Source organism: Haplochromis burtoni, unplaced genomic scaffold (assembly GCF_018398535.1).
Source record: "Haplochromis burtoni strain Fernald_Lab_line unplaced genomic scaffold, NCSU_Asbu1 Contig_8, whole genome shotgun sequence".
Taxonomy (NCBI): Eukaryota; Metazoa; Chordata; class Actinopteri; order Cichliformes; family Cichlidae; genus Haplochromis; species Haplochromis burtoni.
This window is the reverse complement of record NW_024582369.1, coordinates 3,435,753-3,449,838: the sequence shown is the minus strand read 5'-3', so window position 1 is coordinate 3,449,838 and position 14,086 is coordinate 3,435,753. Positions and strand designations below refer to the sequence as shown.

Here is a 14,086-nt window from a genome sequence, read left to right as displayed (position 1 = left end):
TTTTTTAAATCCAGTATTATCAGATTTTTAAGGATATCTTCAACATGCTGTATGCTGATGAGTGTCCATCATTATCTGAAATGCAACCAAAAGAGGTTAATGGCTGTCCCCCTTTTCAGACAATAGCTCATACTGGACAGTTCGTATGTCCAAGAAACTTTAAAATGTGGTTAACTTCAGCAACAGGTGTATTTTAACCCAAAACACAGTCTTACACCAAATGTAACCAGGAAATTTTGGTGCTAAAGCTCAGGTCCATTTACTGTTGATTTAACTGAGGAAAAACATTCAAGCATTAACAATATAAATTACAAGCTGTCAAATAGATTCCATTAAGCAGTTTATTAAGAACTCCATAGCTTCTCGTGAGGGGCCGTGCTGACACCTGCTGCTCTCTGGCAGAAAGCACCATGGCCCTCCCGTGTTTTAAATGCACTTTAGAACAGCACGCAGCAGCACCACATATGAGCGTGTGGAGAAAGGTATGGGGTCTCCCCCCGTGGCTTCCGCACCAGGACTGCTGGGTGACCCAACATCTGGGGCTTTCCTCAGTTCTTTCCAGGAGGGTGGGGCAGTTGCCCCTCCAATGGTCTTCCTTGGGCTCTCGCGCTCTGGGGGGCCTCTAGATATTTGGGGCCTGGATCTCCTCCATGCCTGCTTCATGTACACATGGATGCTCACAGACAAACTATATCTTTCTTGGCTGCTACCTCAAAGCACACTGTGCACTGTCGGTCTTGTGTGCTGCACAATAACATGTAATATTTAGTAGTGGTGGAACTTGTGGTGTGTTTTGGTACAAGAAATAGTGAGCCAATGTGTGACATAACGACAGATGTAGAGTCAGCGAGGAAGAGAGCAAGTTCTGCCTATTCCAAAATAAAAAACATAAATGCATATGTTCAATCGACCACAATCGTAGACAATTGAATTGACACAGAGGGAAGGGGACACAAAGAGTGACAGAAAACAGCACACATGATGAGGGACTACAAAATAAGACGGGAAGTACAGAATAGAGAGAGACAGACTAGACACACAAACAGAAAGGGAAACAAGTGGAGAAGAGACAGACTACATACAGGGAAATGTCTAAAAAATTAGACAAGGAACTAAGAACTACAAATATGAATAACTAAACTAGGACGCACTTGAAAAAACTAATAGACACAAAAGGCTAAAAATGTAGAAAGAAACCCACCAAATAATAAACCCACAAAAAAAAAAAAAAAAACAAGAAAAAAAAACAGAAACCATGAAAATGAGAGAAAGTCAGTGTAATCCCAGTGCCCGTTTGAAGACAGATTAAATGGCAGGGTTAAATGTGAAAGAGTATCTGTTTTGAAGTCAGTACCAAATCAAAAATACAGATTCATCTGCTCTGGTGACCCCTTGGGAACAAAGAGAAAAAAAAGTGCATAAATCTCAGTCATTATCTGTTTCAAAGTATGATCAGTGGCTAACAACTTGTAATTATTAACCAATAAGCGTGTAGTTTACCAGTTACCCTCCCACCACCACCACAGTTGGTGACATCACATCACAGCAATAATTTATACTGTTTGTGATCTCGTAAAAAATTATGTTTGAATTTTGAACATAATAATAAGGATTTACCTGCACAGAGAACACCAGCATCATATTCATGCCCGCAGGTTGCTCTTGTAAAACCTTCGACTGAGCATTGCTGAAGAGATGTCACATTGCCGAAACATGAATTGCTAGCCTCCACCACTGACCCACTGCCACGGCCAAAAACAGCACCACCATGAGCTTTCACGGCACGTCCACACTGCAGCGACTCACACACCGCTCCAGCTTTACTTAGAGTCCAGTCCGTGTCACACACTGTGTGCCACTGGTCATCATGACGAACCTCCACTCTTCCAGAGCACTCATCAGTACTGTTAACCAAGCGGACCGCCAAGCTTCCTGTGAAGGCAAATAAACTAAATATGTAGCCACAGGTATGGAAGAATGACCAACAAACAACTGTGATGTATTTAGGTATATTGTATACTATTTGAATTTAAATTGAGAACATGTACAACTTTAGAAAATATTCACTTCTTTTGAGTTTTATGGCAATGTTCCAAAAAAGTTGGAAAAGGTTTGTTTTCCACCAAGTTTACCATTCTGTGCATCCCCTCTTCTCTTAAAAACAGTCTGTAAAGATCTGGGAACTGAGGATACCAGTTTCTAGACTTTTGTAATAGGAATGTTATTCCAATTTTGGATGACATAGGGTTCTACCTACTCAAACGTGCTGAGTCTTCTGTGTCATGTTTTGTGATGCTTAAAATGTTTTCAATTGGTGAATTGTCTGAATTGCAAGCCAGTTATTCAACAGTATCTATGCTGTTGTAATGAAGTTTATTGATAAGTTCAATAAGAAACACCAATGGTCTCACATCTTTCCGCTCCCAGGTGCTGCCAGCTACATCTAACCTTCACATCACTCCAACTTTTCCATGCTGTCAAGCGCTTCATGACATCACTAGTCTAGTTGGATCACCTTTTCCCCAGCCTTCTCGAGGCCGGTCGGCATTCATGCTGCATACTTTAAATCTCATTGCACCTCTCCTTTACAGTCTCCTTCGTGCAATCGTGTCCATGTCTTTGTCACGTTCACACTATTAGATGCTCACATCTTGATTCATGCTCAATAATCTAGGTAAGTAAATGCCAAAAGGTTGATTCTGTTCATCTGGATGTGGCATTTTCAGTGGGAGAAACGTTTTGTCACTCATTCAAGGGGCTTCTTCAGTCTCAGCTGACTGCAGGTTTCCCCAACCTTATAAACAGTACATTTGCACAATGACTGAAACTAGCCAACCGAAAGAACAATGGGTTGTGAGGTCAGTTACTTGATGATTAGTATGCAAATTGTCATGACCATTAATCAACAACCGCTGATCAAAGACCATTGATGAAAGCCCATGAGCGCCATTCACAGAGAGGTGGGGAATGGCTGCAATCATAGCATTGTAAGATGGTGAAAGATGTACCCTTAGGTCTTCTTGACTCCCCGCTCAAACCAGCGTTCCTAATGCTAATAATTAAAACCCTCAACCTTTTCCATTAGTTTAACAAGCCTCTGCGACTGGCAAGTGTCTGCTTACTGATTCTACTAGCCAAATCCAGGCTTTTCACTCATCTTAAGCCATCTCAAACTTTCCCCTCTCAGATCAAAAATCAATTTGTGCACCTTGTGGCAAGTTTCTGGGCACTTTAGGCATCTTAGATAATAAAATCCTGCTGAAATTTCCGGGCTCCCCATCCTTTAACTTCCTCCCCTGTTTGGCCATCTAAATCTCTTTCGTCAAGTCATTTTGCCTTCTTTCAAGTCATGTGCATTTACTTTAGATTATTTATTATGGCTCTCCATGCATTTCTACTACTTTCTGTCATTTTTTTTTCATGGATTGGTACTAGCATTGGTAATAGTTATTAGGAGATGTCCTCCTGAGTTTCTGCTGTTTCCTGTCCATCACCGGAATGATTCAACCATACTTCTTATAAGGTAAAATTGGCAATACGTGCATCACAATATTCATGCCATTATAGGACCATCTCCCTTGGCTGCTGCTCTAATGGAGGATCCTGTTGCTGTAAAACCTATATACACATTTCACCATTTTTGATCTACTTCCACATGTGCCAGTTTCATAGGCATTCATGCATTCAGGCATTCATATTGATACTGACGCTCATTCTATAATGAACTAAACAGGGTGCAGTTTGTTTTCTAATAGAAATTGAACTAAATGCTGATAACAAATCCCTCTCCTCTTTATTTGGGAGGACGCAGATTCCATGTTTTCCCAAGAAAATTTCAGATTTGGTATTTTTATGTTCTATTGTGAATCAAGTATGGGTTTATGAGATGTCCAAATTATTACATTCTGTTTTTATTCATATGTTACACAGCATAAAAAAAATTTCAGACTTGCGTTTCCATGTTTTTCTTACCTGTGCAGAAAACACCAGCCACTACAGTGTTGTTGCAATGAGATGGTTCTATTGGACACTGAGTCAATGTAGACTCTTCTCCATTGCAATTAATTTGATCAGTCCAGATGTTTCCTGTACCAGGACCAAGCTGAATAAGCTTATGAGGCTTCCCACAGTCCAACTGTCTGCACACCACTGCTGCATCATTCATGTCCCAGGATTCAGCACACACAGTCCCCCACTGGCCTTTATTGAAATACTCTACTCGTCCATCACAATGAGTGGATCCACCGGTTAATCTCGCATTACCTGGAAATCAGTTGTTATATTAGTGTAACAAATATTATTATATTATATTACTATACATTAAATCTAACTTTTGTTTTTTAATTACATTAATTTTTCTTTTCTTTTTTTTTTTATCACACAGACTGTCATGGTCTTGGTTTAATGTACCCAGTGTTTGGAGTTTTTCTTGTGTTTTTGTCATTTTGTATTATATTTAAGTCCACTTTGTTGGTCTTAAGTTTACTCTATAGTACCACTGCGCATGCGCGTTTTACCCATATTCTATCGCAATATTTCATTTTCCTATCGTTGCCCAACATTACACCGGTATTACCGTGAACGGTATGATATAGCGCAGCCCTATCCTGGGGTCTGCATTTGGGTCCTCCCTTCCTGCCTGCCACACCCAGTTTATGACAGAAGATCATGACCACACTATGGACCCAGCAGACTTAATGTTCGGGAGTTTTGAGGAGTATGCATGCCAAATCATCTTTCTGCGGGGGCGGTGGATCATTCCGACCCACGAGGGAGAGAAGGAAGAGTGCCAGCAAGAGGTCTGCAGCCTGGTACATTCCTGGCCCCAGCCAACCTGGCAATAGCACTTGCCGCTAGTTTTGATCCTCCATCCCTCCAAAGGGAGGATCTCACCATCAACACCTGTGCCTCAACATCACCATCCAGCTCATCCGCCACTTGTGCACAGTTCCCAGGAGGAAGCGGTGTTCACGCCGTTCCAAGTCTCAGCCAAAGACAATTTTTTCTTCTGAGCCTCCACGTCCTGTGAGTAACACTGCCTCATCATTGAACACTAGTTTTAAGTCAGCATGCCTACAGACTCCAGCTCATATGGGTTGAACAGTGCTGGACAGTTTGTAAAATCTGCACTGGAGGGTTATTGTGACTGTGTTTCTGAGAGTGACTGTAATTTCAGGGATTCCTGTGTTTCCAAGCTTGAAGTTTCTGAGAGTAATTTTGTGCCTGTCCTGGAAACCAGTGAGGTTTGCGTCTCAGGGCTCACTAAGGTGATGACTGTACTCTTGTGCCTATCAAGCATAAAACTGACTGACACACAACCAGACTGTAAAGTACAAATTACCACCAGTAGTGGTAATTCTAAAGACCCTCCTGTAGCAACGATGGTTAAGGTAGCCAAGGAGGCTTATAGCCATGAGCAGGCCACCTCAAAGACTAAGTTCAGCTTTCCTGAGATAACTTCTCCCAAGACTGCTAGTTCTAACCTGGAGAGCTTAAGAACAGCAGATTTTCTAAGGCCAACCAGCTAGGGCTGGGCCATATCATACTGTTCACAGTAATACCGGTATAATGTTGGGCAACGATAAGAAAACGAAATATCGCGATAGAATATGGGTAAAACGCGCATGCGCAGTGCCTTTGTTTTCATATGCACATGGTGGAAAAAGCATGGCGACGACAGAGAATGAGAAGGGCGAAAGCGGATCGTTGACAGTGCCCCTTATAATCCCATGTGCCTTATGTATGAATTCTGGTTGTGTTTACTGACCTCGAAACGATTTTATGTGGTACACGGTGCTCGAAAATCTGTCAAATGTTTCAGTACAAGCTTGATGGATTGTCAGAGCATTACGGCTATCATAGGCAGGAGCCTCGCGGAGTGATACGTACTGTGCTGCAACATAATATTACTGTATTGTGTGTGTATAACGTCTTTTTAAGTTTTGTGGATATTAGACATGGTTATGTCGGCCAATTTCCACTGGAAATGCCTTTTGGTTAAACTGTCAGCAAGGAATTTGCATTTGCACTGTTAAATTTTTATATAACTTTAATGCACATAAAAAACATCTCCTTGTGTAAGTGAAAATACATTGATGGGGGTTGTTTTGCACAAAATAAAGTTGTGGAGTTGTAAAGTATTTTGTCCAGTGTCAATTATATCGTCAGTTATATCATTATCACAAATTTTCAAATGTATATCATGATAAATATTTTTGGTCATATCACCCTGCTCTACAACCAGCCCTAAATCTATATTTTGTGAAACTGTGTTTGGCACCATTAACCTTGTTTTGCCAGTGACTGTGACTTTGCCTGGGCCTAATCCGGAGACTGAGCTGGACGTCTGAGGTTACTCTGGACCCCGGGAGATTCTGTCTTCTATTGCAGCTGGAGGCTCTGGTGAGCCTTCTCTGCCATCTGCTCCCAGGGCTGCTCGGGCCCGGCTTTCCCCTGCACATGTACCAGCTCGTCAGGTGAGGGTGGCTGAGGCCCAGCTGGTCCCTGCTTTAGTCCCCAGGCTGGCAGAGGCTTCATTGGTCCCTGCACCCATATCAGCTCCTCGGGTGGTGATGGCGGACAACCTGCCTGTGCTTGCGCCTATCCCGGTTTTAAGGCTGAGAGCAGCTGTGACCCTACTGACTCCTGCACCTGTTTCAGTTCCTCGGGTGGGAGAGGCAGAGGTCCAGCTAACTCCTGCACCTACACCGGTTCCCAGGGTAAGGGCAGCCAAAAAACCAGTTCGTCACTGCATCCGTATCTGTTCCTTGGGTGGGGAAGGCTGGTGTTCGGCCAGGCCCAGCACCTAGTTCCTGTTTCCCGGAGGAAGCAACTTCAGAGTCAGTCACCTGCTCAGTCGACACCTGCTCCTGCTGGAGGCTCAGGAGAGCCCATCCAGCACCTCCTTGTGTCCGCTGACGCCTCTGGTGAGCCCGTACATCCATCACCTGCTCCACCATCTGCGGCTTCCATTGCGTCATCTGCAGCGCCGTCACCTGCAGCAGCACCACCTGCGGCTTCCAGAACTTCTTTTGGCTTTAGCAAGCAAGCAATTTATTTATATAGCACTTCCAGATAACCGCCAGCTGAAAAGAAAGTGCCTCTTTGGATTCATGGTTGACCCAGCTCCTCGGTTTTGTTTTAGACTTCTGCTGCTGGGATTTTGATTTTGTGGACTCTGTTTTCCTAAACTTCAGCATTTTTTGTTTTAACCTCCTAAGACCCGAACTCTTCCACGGCATGCATTTTTAATTTCTCTTTGATATTTGGGCATATTGGGACCCAATGAATGTAAAAACAAAGAATCACCAGATTTTTTCTTTTACCCGATTTTTGTTCCTAAGAAAAATGAGAGCTGAGGATGAGGATATTTGTTTAAAATTTTGATGGAACAGTGGCAGCATAATGTCCTCGTAAGTGGATATCAGGCCCTTGTAGAGCAAAATTTAATATTTTGGTCTAGACAACCCAAAATCTGATGTCCACGTATGTGGGTGCCAGGTCCTAGGAGGTTAAACTCTGTTTTTGTTTATTTCTGGACTTGGTTGGCATTCCTTTTTCAGCAATAAAGCTGTTTATGAGTTTACGTTTCACATCCTGGAGTCTGCATTTCGGTCCTCCCTTCCTGCCTGCCACACACAGTTTATGACACAGACATAAAGCCAAATATCAGCATAGTTTTGTAGCGGCTGGGATCTCAAACTTGCTCATCTCTATTGGCTCCCCATTGTTTCAAAAACAAGGAGAAAAAGAAAACAAAGAAGCAAAAGATGAAGACACATAAACAAAAAATAAACAACATTAATATTAATATCAAGATTTTTTCTTTCCATTCTCAAATGTTAAGTTTGTGAATGAAAAATTAAAATAACTTTAATATTTTGTTTATTAAAAAGGATAAGGCCATGTCTATTATCTGGCGCCTTTTCACCCCTTTTTCTTCTAAATTTCATTAAACCTAATGGTAGTGGTTAGTATAGATGTGCACATATAAAAGGGGACTCCTGTGTTCCCCCTTCTATGCATCAAAAATGCTACAAAGTAAGTCATGAAGGAAAAAAAGAATTTAACAGTGTGTTGACAATGTTTGACTGCTAACTCTACTGGTTTGTGAATATGACCTCATGACTAATGTGTGGCTGAGGTCTAAACAGAAGCTGTCCTTTTTTTTTTTTTGCTCTTTATTTTATGTTTTATTTAGCATAAAAAAAATCAGCTACTTTTGATTGAGTTAATTTCAACATGCTTATCACTCAAAGTGGTCTGCAGAATTCTATAATCAGTCTGCTTAAAATTAAGCCTAGATTGATTGATGTAGACATTTACATATTTTTTTCTCCTTCCGCTTCACAATTTTTCACTTTTGTTGATAATAAAAGTAGTTAAAGCGAAGGGGTTGTATTACCCTTGCTGGCTGATATTAGTACATTGTCAAATGAAATAGAATTTAGCATTGTAAGTGGTTAATATTTATCTGCTGTCTCACATTAAAGTTGTATTTGCTAAATGCTGGTAATTTTAATAGTGAAATAACTCTGTGACCATGCATTAAATAATTGCCATATCACAAGGTAAAACTAAAGAATGCACATAGGCTAGTCTTTTCTTAATGAGCAAACATGACCTTTGTTATTCTTGGAAAGCACTAGAGGAGCATATCTATAGTTTTTGTCTCTTACCTGAACATACAAGAGAAACACCTTCACATGACCCTCTGTGTTCTTGCAGTTGACACTGGCTGATAGAGTTCACATTATCAGAGCATCTACTTGTGAACCCTTGCAGTGAGCTGTCACCAAAGTAAAAGATGTCCTTGGAATTTTTTGGATCTCCACAGTTGAGCTCCTTACATAGGACTGCAGCTTCTTTAAGGCCCCAGTTATTACTACAAAGTTTCCCCCATCGGCCATCATGGAAAACCTCCACTCTGCCAGAACAGCTGTCAGTTCCATTGATCAATCTGACTGTCTCTGCAAAGCAGAATTTGGGTTTTTAGGATTTTCATTAAAACTCAGGTTTGAAACTCAGAATACATCCTGTGTTACCTGAGCACACGAGACCAGCATATTCACTGTGGTTACAGTCATATACTCCAAAACCTTTGTGAGGGCAGTCAGCAAGAAACATCTCATGACCAGTGCACTCCATCTTATCCAGCCAAATCTGATCTTGACCTCTCCCAAAGTAAGCCTTATATTTGACTGAGAGAGCATTCCCACAGTTCATCTCTCGACATGCGACAGTTGCTTCTTGCATTCCCCATCTGTCATCACAGACTGTTCCCCATTGTGAACTATAGTAGATTTCCACTCTACCAGAGCAGCGATTAGTCCCATTCACCAGCCGAATGGGTTGACTGTCTGTTAATTTAAAAAAAAAAAAATTAAGGGCAAGTTTTTTCAGAAATGGCAGATTCTAACAGTGTCACTTTTACAACAAATTAGTGATAGTTTTGTGAGCACATGTGTGACTTACTTCCACAGACAACAGTAGCATCTTCACAACTTTCATTGACTTTTAGAAGTGAGCACTGTGAGACAGAGGTCTCATTTCCAGAGCAGATGGTTTTGATTGCAGGCAGGGCACGTGCATCTCCAAAATACAATGTCTCAGTCTGAGTGGGTGGATCGCCACAACCAGCTTCTTGGCACACAACATGAGCTGCTTGTTTGCCCAAATCACTGCAAACTCGTTTCCACTGAGCTTCGTGGTAAATTTCTACTCTGCCATTGCAACGAGTTCCATTGACAAGCCGCACATGTCCTATAAAATATATAAAACTAAATGGTTAGTCTATGACAAATAACACTGTGAAAAAATATGAAATCCACTCTATGTATTTCCTAATAACCTTAAGACTATAGACAAGGGAGAACATTTATAGCTAATTTTATAGCAAAACTGAATTCAGTTATGAAAAGTGATATTTTCCAGTTTTTGGTTCCAATTAAGGGGAATACCTCTCTAAGGGGAAGTTAGTCTTTTAGTATATTATTTTGATAATTTTTAGGTTTATTTGGGCAGGACCTGTTTAATTAAGACCAGCATCAAAACTGGTATTTTTAATTGACTTTAAATACACAAAATAATTGTTTGTAATCAACATTAAACTTTTAAAGCAAGAGTTCTATACTCGCAGCCTTTTTAATTAAAAAAGAATGGGGTTAATGTTTGAAGAAATGTCACTAAAGTTGACTGGAAAGATAAAGAAATTCCCATTACATTTGACTACATTTTAATGTACTGGCTCAAATTCTTAAGTTCTTTATTCTTGGGGCGAAACATATGGTTACGTTACGTTACGTTACGTTACGTTACGTTACGTTACGTTACGTTACGCTACGTTACGTTACGTTATGTTATGTTACGTTATGTTATGTTACGTTATGTTATGTTACGTTATGTTATGTTACGTTATGTTATGTTATGTTCCAGTTTGGATTCAGGAGACAGACACTATCTCTACTTTTAAGATTAAAAACTTTCCTTTTTGCTAAATCGTATAGTTAGGGCTGCATCAATGAATCCTCCCTTATGCTGCAATTGTCAAAAGCTGGTTGTCAATTTCTCTTGACAATCACGTGTGCTGCAACTTGTTTTCCTGAAGCCATTCCTCTTGGAAGATCACTGCTCCCACCATAACTAAGGCTCTGCTTAGATTTTTCTCAACATTCGGTCTGCCCAGAGTTATTCAAACCGACCAAGACAGCAATTTTTAGTCAAAACAGTTTAAGCAGTCTTTGCGACTCCAGCTGACACATCCTTATAGAAGTCTCAGCTTCTACCTGCCGACACTAGCTTAAGAGAATATTATATTATACTAGACTGACAAAGTTCTTAAAATGTGTGTATAAACAAAAATAAATAAATGAATACATATCTTACCCTGTGCATGGGGTACATGTAATGTACAACAAAATATGTCAAACATTATCTAGACGTACCTGAACAGACCACTCCTGCATCTTCACTGTGGCCACAGTTATTTTGCCCAAATGGTTTGTGCTGACACTGAAGGATGGAAGACTCATTCCCAACACACTGTACATCATCCAACCAGATCTCATCCTTTCCACGTCCAAAGAAAGCATCGTTTTTGGCCTCCATAGCTGTCCCACAGTTTAGCTCTCGACACACCACCTCAGCATTGGCAATGCTCCACTCATCATCACAGACAGTTCCCCAACTGTCTTGGTAGAAGACCTCCACTCTGCCAGAGCAACGCGAAGGTCCGACCAGCTTAATTTTTTCACATTCTGGATATGAGAAAAACAAAACCACAAAGGATGTTCAATGTTTTACCTAGACCTTAAAAACATAAAGGCAGTTTTTTAATGGAGAAATCCAATTATCTTAATATTCATGGGTTATTTACTGACCTGTAAACTGCAGCAAAATCAACAGGCCTGCAGCAGAAATATATAGCAAAGTAGTCTGATTAAATCTGACAGGAGATGTGAACTTAGATACAAAATAAAACTTTGTGTTAACAGTCTACACTGTAGTCAGACCTATGATTTGTTAAATATATTATAAATATGGAAGACAAAAGGATCCTGGATAGTTTTAAACTGATCCAGTAAATAAACTCCCACTTCTCACTCATGATACTAACACACAACCAAACCATGTTTCCACTCAAGAAAAAATATGTCCACATGAAGTCAAACTGAGAAAAAACTCCAGTAACTCACCAAGAGACAAGTGAAAAATAAATTGTTGTTTTTCATCCAAAATGAGGATCATATTGTGTCTTCAACGACTCACAACAAGTCACAACGACTAGAAATCTTTTAAAAATGAAATCAGTATTTGTAATAAATTGCTCACCCTAAGGATGAGCTGATGAACAAAAACCCCAATGAACAAATTCCTTGCTATAAATCAAACTCTAGCTGGACTTGGATTGCAAACTGGAGAGATATTGACATTTTGATCAATCATTAAAGACAAGTCGATGAGTGGATTTTGTTTTTCACTAAAGCCTACATATACTATTTTTTTTAAATAGTTATCATATTCATCATAAAGAGAAGCAACATTTTACATGATGTTGCAAAAGATAATGAAAGACAATAAGAACAAGAATGATAGTGCAGCTCTCCACCAAGGTGGCTCATTCTCTGGCAGTTTTTACTTTGAAAGGAATAGTATTTGTATAGCATATCTTATGTACAGTATATAAAATTTAAAAAAAAAAACTTTGTTGCCTTTGTTCTTTTTAAACATGAGTACTATGTTATGGAGCATAAACAAATCAAAGTGCAAGTTTTCGTTATTTGCCCTGTTTGAAACTCATTTTAATATACTTACCATAATTTTAAAAATAAACAGTTGTCATTTTTTATGTGAATATACTACATATGTAGCATTCATTTCATTGTTTATAAAATTTGTTTAAATGTTTATTTTTGGAAATGTTGCCAATAAAAACAACAAAATAATTTTTAATGAAATTTTAACATTTTCTGACCTTGAAGAAGAGGTCAGAAAGAAGTAATGCAATGTTTTGAATCCTTATATATCATTCCCTATATGCCTATATGTTGTCAGTACAAGCAATGGCATTAGGTAATTCATTTTGAAGATCTCTATATACATTACTATAACCTTCAGAACAATCACTTGACCTTGAAGGAGAGATCAAAGGTCAAATGTGACCTCTTACTTCTGGTATTGGTACTTTTTGGTACTTTTTATATGCTAACAATACACAGTTAAGTTTTTGTCAATAGCCATTCATTAGGTTAACCTTGAAGATCGTATTGAATGTAAGGTAAATTTATATTGATTGTTAAGATGACCCCACTTTACACCCCTACAAAATTTTGGCACAATTTATTCAAAACTTTGCAAGCTGTCATGTTTATAGATAGAATGAGACATACATAAACATGCACACATGCAACAGCTACCAAGAACATATCTCCTTTGGCAGAGGTAATTATTTACTCACAACAACATAGATAATTAGGAAATCAAGGTCAAAGGGATGCTTTTGTGGTTGCTTGTTGTGAAATATCAGTCAGTAAACTTAGCGACTGACCTACTTCTGTGCTAAACCTACTTGTAGTTATCATTCACATCAGCTTTAATTTCATTTTAAGGCCATTACTAATGCAGACTGCAGCCCCAAAACCTTCAGATGGCATCTGAGACTGAAGGAGTGAAAGATGCCATCAATGTACACTATGAACGACCATCCGTGAACAGAGAGGGTGGCTTACGCACCAATTGTCAACCACCTACAACACAGTTTTGAGATCCCTTCCCTGGTGGCGAGACAGATGAGTTACATGTAGTGAGACACATGATTAATAATTGACAACTTAAAGGACAACTTCCACTAGGGATTAAATACCTGGGACTCTCCACCATGTGGTTTTAGAACTGAAGAAGCTTCTTGGATGAGAGGTGAAACACCTTCAAGAAACATCCATTTTCACACTTTAGAGATCCAAAGTGTGGAATGGACATATTGGAACGCCATCTCTATTACACGCTTTGCTATGATATCAGGTTGATCTATAACAGGCATAACTAAAGTTAATCTGCTGGTTAGTTGCACAGAGAGCACCATAAAGCACAGTAATAGGAAACCAGAGTTTAGTATCTTGAACTGGCTACATGAGAATAATGTAATAAGAAAATAATATATTTATCAGTCCTTTATTTATCCAGATAATAAAATCTCAGAGATTTCTATGAGACCTGGCATATATAAAACTGTCCGTTCACTTAATTTAATATTATTTCTTACAAAGTCTTATTGCTTATCTAAAAATAAAAATAAAAATCCTCTGAGAAGCTGTCTGGTTTATTTGTTAAAATTTTACATGCAGTGAAGATGTCCTTGTAATCAATCTTTCACTAAAATGGGTCACAGCCACAAAGATTGTGGCTTCGTGGTCTAGGGTGTCCAAACGGAGCCAGACATTGTAAACAACGCAATTTTCTATTTCCAAATTTTATCATTGGGAGAATCGATCTAACATTAGAGAATACTGGAGTTTGAAAGGACAGTAGGTTAAGCACATATTGCACATATTGACATCTGGGTAAATCATTATAGAATCTGAGATTCTCT

The 14,086-nt window shown here is 39.5% G+C and overlaps 1 protein-coding gene across 2 annotated transcripts in view; it reads right to left on the bottom strand.

Moving 5' to 3' along the window:
* LOC102313807 (deleted in malignant brain tumors 1 protein) overlaps positions 1-11,875 on the bottom strand; it is a 51,049-nt gene extending 39,174 nt beyond the window's left edge. Inside the window, exons 1-8 of one of the 2 annotated variants that reach the window (XM_042226636.1) lie at positions 11,694-11,875; positions 11,379-11,405; positions 10,944-11,255; positions 9,475-9,762; positions 9,045-9,359; positions 8,679-8,969; positions 3,973-4,263; positions 1,618-1,932 (exon numbers count right to left, since the gene is read on the bottom strand). In XM_042226636.1, coding sequence (XP_042082570.1) covers positions 1,618-1,932; positions 3,973-4,263; positions 8,679-8,969; positions 9,045-9,359; positions 9,475-9,762; positions 10,944-11,255; positions 11,379-11,405; positions 11,694-11,745 — 1,891 coding nt within the window. In that variant the 5' untranslated portion in view covers positions 11,746-11,875. The remainder of the gene's footprint in view (positions 1-1,617; positions 1,933-3,972; positions 4,264-8,678; positions 8,970-9,044; positions 9,360-9,474; positions 9,763-10,943; positions 11,256-11,378; positions 11,406-11,693) is intronic. The other variant, XM_005914370.2, reaches the window with a different exon arrangement.
* Between the last annotated feature and the right edge of the window lie 2,211 nt (positions 11,876-14,086).